The sequence below is a fragment of the Orycteropus afer genome, unplaced genomic scaffold (genome assembly GCF_000298275.1).
Source record: "Orycteropus afer afer isolate SDZICR_OR568_19922 unplaced genomic scaffold, OryAfe1.0 scaffold00069, whole genome shotgun sequence".
Taxonomy (NCBI): Eukaryota; Metazoa; Chordata; class Mammalia; order Tubulidentata; family Orycteropodidae; genus Orycteropus; species Orycteropus afer.
Window position 1 is genome coordinate 296066 of NW_006921656.1, and position 8216 is coordinate 304281.

An 8216-nucleotide genomic window follows, 5' to 3' on the forward strand; every position below is an offset into this window, starting at 1 on the left:
CCGGCGCTGCAGGGGCGCGCGGGGGCGCGTTGGGGGCGAGCGCCCCTCCGCAGACTCTCCTTGGCGCTGGACGACTGCGGCCGGTCCCGGAGGTCTGGGCCCTGGACTGAAACGGGAAAGATGCTCCAGCGCTGCAGGACTCTGCAAGGGGAGTGGGAACAGCCTGGTCCCTAGCGCCGCACCTGGCGTCTCTATGGAAACCGACCTTTTTTGCTCCGGAACCTCTAGGGCGCCCCGGTCCCGGCAAGGCGAGAGGCCTAGGGCGCACGCGGCCGTCTCGGGGCGCTTCAAGAGCTGGCCCCACACCCTTTTTTGGGCATACAAGTTTTTGGTGTACCCCAACCCCCGAAAGAACCCGGTAACCCCGAATTCAACTCGTCTTGAGCACTCCCACCCCTGGCCGCTTTTGAAGGGAAGGAGGGAAAAACTTCGAGAGGGGGAGGGGAGAGCCGAGCAGACGCAAATGACTCAGCAGTGGCGCTAAAGCCACTTGGGACACCGGCCCAGGGGGCCGCCGCGGCCGCTCGGGTGTCTTGTCCGCCTTTGCTGCCTGCCTGGGGAGAAGGCCCCTCCAGCTCTCAGCGCCTGCTCCCAGCCCCTCGTTATCACTCCACGGGAGACTGCTCCCGGGGGTCTCGGGGAAGAGGGTGTGTGTGTGTGTGTGTGTGTGTGTGTGTGAAGAACACCCCTGGAAGCCACCGGGGTCTGGGGTCTGGCAGTAGCACCGCCTCCGCAGCCAGTCCACAGGGCCCTGGGCTGAGGCCCCAGGCTTCTTGGACATGATGGGCCCGGCAGAGTCCTCAGCAGAGGAAGGCCTTGGCCCAGGTTGGCTTCTGGGGCCCATGGCTGTGGCAGGCTGGGGCCCTGGATCAGCTTGTGGGAGCTCTGGTGGCATAGTACCTAAGGCATTTGACTGCTAACCAGAAGGGTAGCAGTCCAAACCCACCAGCCACTCCTCAGAAGGAAGACTGGGCAATCTACTTCCATAGAGATGTTGTTGTTGTTGTTGTTGTTGTTATGTGCCGTCGAGTCAAACCTGACTTATAGCGACCCCTCCTTGGGTTTCCGAGGCAGTATCACTACGGAAGTAGGCTTGCCCAACCTTCCTTCCGAGGAGTGGCTGGTGGGTCCATAGTGGGTCCATAGTGATACCACCTCGGAAACCCGAGGAGGGGTCGCTATGAGTTGGGACCGACTTGACAGCAGTGAATTTTTTTTTTTTTTTTTTTGATCAGCTTGCATACCCTTGGGGACAGGGTGCTCACTCCCTCTCAGGACAGCTCCAACTGGCCTACAAAGCCTGATGCAAGAAGGCCCTGCCCGGGAATCACTTCCACGTGTCTCTGTAATTCCCTCTGGTGGAGGCCCGGCCTCACAGCGGTCTGTCTAGGGTCGGGAGCCCCTCAAGATAGAGACACTGGCTGAGGTCTTGTCCCACCAGCCCCTCAGTCACTATCCAGACAACGCAGTCTCTTGGTCACTAATTGTGCACCAACCGCCATGCCCTGCCCAGGGGAGGGGCTTAAGACAGGGGCCCAGCCCTGGCCGAATGAGCCAGCGGTTTACAAAACCCGCCCCACTCTCCTGGGCACCGCCCTTTCTGCACCTCTGCTAACCTGCCCCTCCCAGGAATGCAGTACGCACGCACTATGCACGCGCGCACGACGCGCGTGGGGCTCCAATCGTCCCCTTCCGGACCCCAGGCCCTTCCCCCGTGGGGGTGTCTCCGAGCGCTGGTCTCAGCCGCCGTTTTACACCGGTGGCATTAAATAAGCAGAGCGGTCGTCTCCCCCTGAACCCTGAGGCCCCGAGGGCAGGGCCCGCTGTGCCTCCTTGGCCTGTGTCCCCAGGGCCAGCAAGATGCTGGGCACTGTAGGAATCCGCACCGTCCCAGCCCTACCATCCGGCCACATGAGCCCCACACAGCGGCCACGGGCGTCTTGGGGTGGTCACGGCGGCTGACCGGAGAGTCCACGTGAGGTCGGGGACTTCTGCGCCCCAGCCCTCGACGTCCTTCCGCAGCCTGCCTGGGTCTGGGCCCAAAGAGTCCCAGCCCGCGAAACTCGGTGGAGAGGCTTCGGGGACTCCTGGGGTCCCTCGGTTCCGGTGTGCGTGGTGGCACCGTGCGTCACCGCCAGAGGAGGGCCTGCTGCCTGGGTTCCCCAGCAGAGGTCCAGGACCAGGAGGGGCGGGTCTCTCCAGGCCCCGCCCAAGTCCGGCCTGGCCCCGCCCCCTGCCCCAGAGACACCTCCAGGCGCAGCGCGGGCAAATCCCCTAGGCCCAGGCTGCAGAAGCTTGGCGGGCCCAGGATGGGCTCCGAGTACGTGACGGGGACTCCTTGGGGCTGTCTCCCGGGACAAGCACCTGGTGGCTGCACGGGGCCCATTCAGGGCATCCCGGGACCACTCCCACCGTAGATCCAGAACTTGGTCCAGTCTGCTTGACCCTTGCAGGCTGCGGCGCGACCCACTGCGGTTGGGCTGAAGACTAGGAGGGAGCCTTGCGGGGTGCGGTGGAGACGGCACTTGGGGGCAGGAGCTGGTGGGCTGACAGATCTCAGGAAGCAGACCGCCCCTCTCCCTGCCAGCAGCCAGAAGGTCTGCCCTCTGACCCCGTCCCCCTGTTGGGAACCTCACTGCTCCCCATTGAGGCCCTCTGGGAGCTGGCCTGCCCCACTGCCCAGCTCTTCTGTGGTTTCAAGATGAAGACTCGGTGGGGAGACAGGAATAGGGCAGGTTCCAGTCCAGATCCTAACCCCAGTAGGTGAGTGGGGGGTGCCTGTCAGCCACAGATCCCGGCCTCACTGTGCAGGCGGCCTCACTGGCTGGACCCAGCCAGGACGGCCCGTCCCCCATGAGCCTGTAGCTGGGGCAGACGCCTGCCCCTCCGAGTGCCTGGTTCTGTTGTGGGGTGAGAGGTGCAGGGCAGGCCGCTCTGTCCATCCCAGCAGGGAGCCGCAGATCAGGGGAAGGCTCACAGGGCAGAGGAGACCTGGGGTTTGGGCTCCCCAGCAGCCAGAGCCCAGCCAGCCCTTCCCAAGTCCCAGGGCCTGCCTTCTCTCCTGGCCCAATCAATCCAGCTTCAGGAGGTGCATGGGGGAACAGTGTGCCACTGACCTGGGACCCGGGGGAGAATCCCACCCCCTGGGCTCCAGGGCTGTACACTTTCGGGGTTAGAGAAGTGACGACTTGGGACAGTTCTTCCGTCAGGACAGCCGGAAAGCAGGCCTCTCTGGCCTCTGCTGGGTCCAGTGTGGAGGAGCTCTTTCAGGTCCCGGGTAAATGCCCAGAGGGGCCTCACTCTCCCGTGAGCCCAGCCAGAGGCACTCAGCTGTCTCCCTTCCCGGGGAGCACAGCCCACCTCAGTGTCGCAGCCGGGTCTCTGCCCCTGCTTCTCGCCATCCCAGCAAGTGTCACAGCTGTCTGTCTGTCTCCTGGGCCGAGGAGACACAGCAAAGGGACCTCGGGTCGCAGGACACGCTCTGCTCCTCGCTCGTCCTCCTTGATGGTAGTGAGAGCCCCCTTTCCCGCCTCTGGGCAGGCTCATTTAAGCCTGGTGGGATGGCAAAACCGACCGATCCCCACACTAGAGCTCCCCCCAAGGGGTGCCACGTACCTCAGTTACATTACTAACAAGCTGTCCGACCCTGTGGTGGGTCACGGGCACTCACATTTGGATAGCCCCACGCAGTCACCTGGCGGGAGCCACAAAGTACGGCCAGAAGGGCCATGCTAACTAATTCCCTGCGCTGCATGGCCCAGCCTGTCTGAGCTTCAGCCCCAGGGATGAGGAACCCCTACAGCAGGTGTGGCCACAGCTGACGAGGCGTGACGGGCTGTGGGGTGGCTGTAGGGTCACCACCGAAACCCCCTGCACCCTCGGGTCTCCAAGACCTGCTCCCTCCTTGGATCTCCCCATGTACCTTCCTGTTTCTTCCCACTCCCGCCCCTCATCTCTTTCTGTCCTGTACATCTGACTCCCCACGATGTAGCTCTGAACTGCGGAGGGGCCCGGAGGGGCTGGGGAGGACCCAGGCAGGCCTCAGAGACCGTCTGTGATGTGACAAGGTGACCAGCTTCCTGCACCCAGGGTCGGGTGGCTCGGGGGGAAACGGTGCGGCATCCCCAAGTTGGCCTGGGGCCTAGGTCTGCGAGCCCTCCCAGAGAAGAAAGGCCATCCTTGGACGCTGAACGGGCCCACCCGAGGTGTGTGCTGAACGTGCCCCCACCAGGGCGGGTGGGCACAGACCAGGCTGGGAGGCAGGGGCTGCAGGGATGTGGCCACTGCTCGGGTCACAAGGCCTGGCCTGGCCAGCTCCGTCCCCGTGCTCCGCCAGGTGCTACTGGCTGCCTGACAGTCATCAGCAAGGGCTGCCGCTGGCACTGGGTGGTGAACTCAGAGGACTACACCTGGGGACGAACACCACATGCTGCTCACCTGTGCAGCCAGCAGCTGCTGGTCTGGGGCCCAGGCAGCTGGAGGCTCCGGCCTGGGCCTGGCTTTGGCACACACCTCACCAGGCCAGCCTGCGCCCCTTCCATGCCGAAAATGCGTCTGGCCACGCAGCCCTCTAGTTCCCAGCCCTCCCCTGGCTCCATCGAGGGCTCCAGCCCCTTCTTCCCCACGGCCCACCCTCGGCTTCCTCAGGGTCACGCTGCTGCCGTTTCTACTGCTCTGTATTCCTGTCTCCCCTTAAGCTCAGCATCTCCTCGTCCAGGAGCCTGCCCTGCCCAGCCCAGGAGCTGAGCCGGGGGCCCACGGTTCCCTGCGCCCAGCCCAGGTGGCCCCTGCGCCCAGCCCAGGCTGGAGTGGAGCGAACCGAGCACAGCGGGGCAGGGGCTGTAAGGAGACGAGGCAGAGGGCGGCTCCTGGGACTTGGCTCCTGCCGCGCAGCCTAAGCCCCACGCCCAGCCCCGCGCCTCCCCTGCTCCCGTGCCCCCGTGCTCCTGTTCCAGCCCGGCCTCTCCCCCACACACCTTACAGGGCTTAGGCACGTTCAACACACACCTTCAGTGGCCTCGTTTAGGGTCTAGGGATGATGGCCTTTGTTTTCTGGGAGGGCTCGCAGACCTGGGGCAGCTGCAAGGTTTCTCCCAGAGCTGTCTGACCCCAGGCACAGGAGGCTGGTTCCTCCTTGCCCCATTCACGCCACGTACTTCTCCAGGCCCTGCCACATTCCAGGTGCTTGGGGTCACCTGGCTGGGTTCTCCCACTGCCAAAGGCTCCTCTTCCCTGGCAGCCTGCCGCCCCAAGAGCCTTTCTGAGGGAAGGCTAGCTGGCACTTCTCTCGCCCAAGGCTCCAGAACTGGGTGAGGGCACTGTCCAGGCCCAGCCCTCCACCAGGCAAAGTGTGTATGGCAGGCGACAGGCAGGCCAGAGCTCCGGCCCTGTGAGGACCTGCCTTTACCGGGAGTGCTCGGGCCACCCTGGCTGTGAATGGGGGTGGGGGGCTGAGGGAGTGGGTCTAGGCGAGGATGGGGGCCTGACCCTGTGGATGGGGGTGCTTGGGGGCCGTGCAGGCTCCATGAGACACTGGTGCCTCTCCCCGCCTCTTCCTCTCCTCCTGACCCTGCCCCCCTGCCGCGGTGCTGAGTGGGCAGGGCTGAGTGGACTCCGTCCTTGAGCTGAGGCCCAGGGTCTCAGAAGGATGCTGGAAGCCCCAAGCATCGTGACCTGGGCCCTGCAGGCACTTCCAGGTGTTGTGAGATCTGTGTCCACGAGGTGGCAGCAGAGTGTCGGTGCAGGGAGGGAGGGGCCGTCCCCGGGCCTGCCCACCCAGGAGACCTGCTGTGCTGGGTGTGGTGGTTAAGTCTGTGTGTCCACTTGGCTGGGTCTGGTTGAATGGCTGGGCAGCTGGTGGTAGTTATTCCCCATGATGAGACTGGCAATCAACTCCATGGTGGGATCTACCACAAGCAGCTGAGTAGCTGCCTTAGGGATGTGGTCTGCTTCCTGTATATAAGCAGAAGCCATGGGGATGGTCTCTAGCCTATGGCACGCTTGGACCCTGCATGTAGCCGTGTCACTGCTCAGCAGCCTGCTACGCTCTGCCGACCTTGAGACGTACGATGGACTTACAATGGCCTGCTGTGTTGTTTGGTAACATCGGGACTGTGCCTTTTTACTTGTCAACCTTGGGTTTCTCAGCCTCAGCAGCCAGCAGCTGTCTGAGTGAAGAAATGCCTCTAGCTGCAGTGGGCCGGGAGCAGGAGGCAGAGCTGGACCTCAAGGTTGAGGGGCTTTCACCCAGCCCCTAGAGCCTGGCACTTTGAACTCGGACTTAATGCCTCCAAACTGTAAGAGAATAAACTCCTGTTTGTTTAAGCATCCCATGTGTGGTATATTCTTGTCAGAGCAGCACTAGGGAACCAGAACACTGGGGAACGCCGGTGCAGAATGGCGGGATGCAACCCCACACACCTCCCCACTCCTGGGAGGCGACCGTAGGCCTATGTCCCACTGTCCTCCCCTGTCAAACACATCTAACCCTAAGACCCCTCATTCCTGACCCACAGGATCTAGTGCATAACACAGTCACTGTTTGAAGGCCCTAAGCACTGGGCAGCTGATCCAGGGGCCAGGGCAGAAGCTGAGTGACCAGGAGTTCTATTTTCGGCAGGGTCCCTGGCAGGAGATAGGCATTTGGGAGTCACCAGACTGAAGGTATTTAAAGGCACAGCCTGCAGACCCCCAGGGAGTGGGCTTGGACAGCGGGAGCATCCGGTGGGAATCAGCAAGGGAGGGTGGGCTTCTGGGAGCCAAAGGATTAAGGGGAGGGATTGGTCAGAACCCATATTCCAGCTCATAGTGACCCCGCCGGGTTTCCAAGGCTGTCAGTCTTTACAGAAGCAGATTGCCTCACTGTTCTTCTGCAGAGCAGCTGGTGGGTTCAAAGCTTCTGGTTAGCAGCCAGACACCCCCCCCCACCGCACCACAGGTCCTTGAACTGAACGTTACAGGGCTAATATCCCTGGGTCAGCAAGGCCCTGTTCCTTCAGCCTCCGGGGGGACCCGTCCTGCCCCTTTCCAACTCCTAGAGGCCTCCGCAGGCCCAGCCCACGGCTCTCCTCCATCTTGACAGCATGCCCCCACTGTGCTTCTCCCCGTCACGGCCGCTCTGCCTCTCAGCCTCCCTCCTCCCTCTGGAAGGAGCCTGTAGCTGCACTGGGCCCACTCGGGCCATCCGGGACCACGTCCCACGTCTCAAGATCCTTAACACAGTCACATCTGCAAAGCTCCTTTTACCACCTGAAGGAGGCTCTGGACTGAGCTGTGGCCATCCCCGGGGAGGCATTACTCTGCTGACCACCACCCACCCTCCGCCCCCCAGAGTTACACCCGCCCCACTGCAGAATGCATCCACCCCATTCCAGGGCTCCAGAGTCTCAACTCTAGCAGCCACTCATGCCCAAGCCTCACGCACACCTCCCCAGCTGCGACGCTCCAGGTCCCATCACCGGAATCAGGAGTGGAGAGGCTCCCAGCCGAGGCCGGGGGGTAGGGAGAACACAGCTTCGGTCACTGAAGGTCACTGATGGGCGCGAACTCTCTGCCGTCCCTCTATCCCAGACTGCCTCAGAGGTGGGCCTGGACTCAGAGCCTGATCTTGCCCTCCTTCCTGCCCTTCCTTGGGATAGGGGCTCCCCAGGGGCCCCCCAACTCCGTTCTCACAAGGTTCTCTCTCATCACAACACTTAAGACCCCAGTGGGTGCCATGCCCGTTCCACAGATGGAGAAAATGAAGCCTACAGGGAGCCTGGGCTGAGCCTGCGCGACGCTCAACCTTTGGGATCACGGCTCCACCCCCATCTCCAACTCTGCCTGCTCCCCACCCAAAAAGCCATCACAGACAAGTCAATTACAACTCACAGCGACCCTACAGTACAGAGAGAACAGGCCCATAGGGTTCCCGAGGTTGTCACATCTTTCTCCCACAGAGCAGCTGGTGGGTTCAAACCAGAAACTTTCTGGTTAGCAGCCCAACGCCTTAACCACAGCGCCACCGGAGCTCCTCGCCTCCCCCAAGGGCTCGGCTTTCCCAGAGGCCACCGAGAAGCCGAGTCCTCCAACGTGCCTAGAGCGCCCCCGGAAGTGGCAGGGGGAAGGCGGAGCGGCGCGGACCGGCGAAGGCAGAGCGGTCGGCACTTCCGGCCAGTGGAGACGGCTCGGGGTCCGGAGGGTGAGTGGGGCCCGGGCGGAGGCGCGGGGCGCGGGGC

At 63.0% G+C, this 8216-nt stretch overlaps 1 protein-coding gene across 1 annotated transcript in view; it reads right to left on the reverse strand.

Annotated features, from left to right (window-relative positions):
- Nucleotides 1–4541, reverse strand: part of THEM6 (thioesterase superfamily member 6) — a 7218-nt gene extending 2677 nt beyond the window's left edge. The window contains exons 1-4 of the mRNA XM_007940561.1: nt 4438–4541; nt 1887–2033; nt 206–307; nt 56–141 (exon numbers count right to left, since the gene is read on the reverse strand). Of these exons, the coding sequence (XP_007938752.1) occupies nt 56–141; nt 206–307; nt 1887–2033; nt 4438–4541 (439 nt within the window). The remainder of the gene's footprint in view (nt 1–55; nt 142–205; nt 308–1886; nt 2034–4437) is intronic.
- Between the last annotated feature and the right edge of the window lie 3675 nt (nt 4542–8216).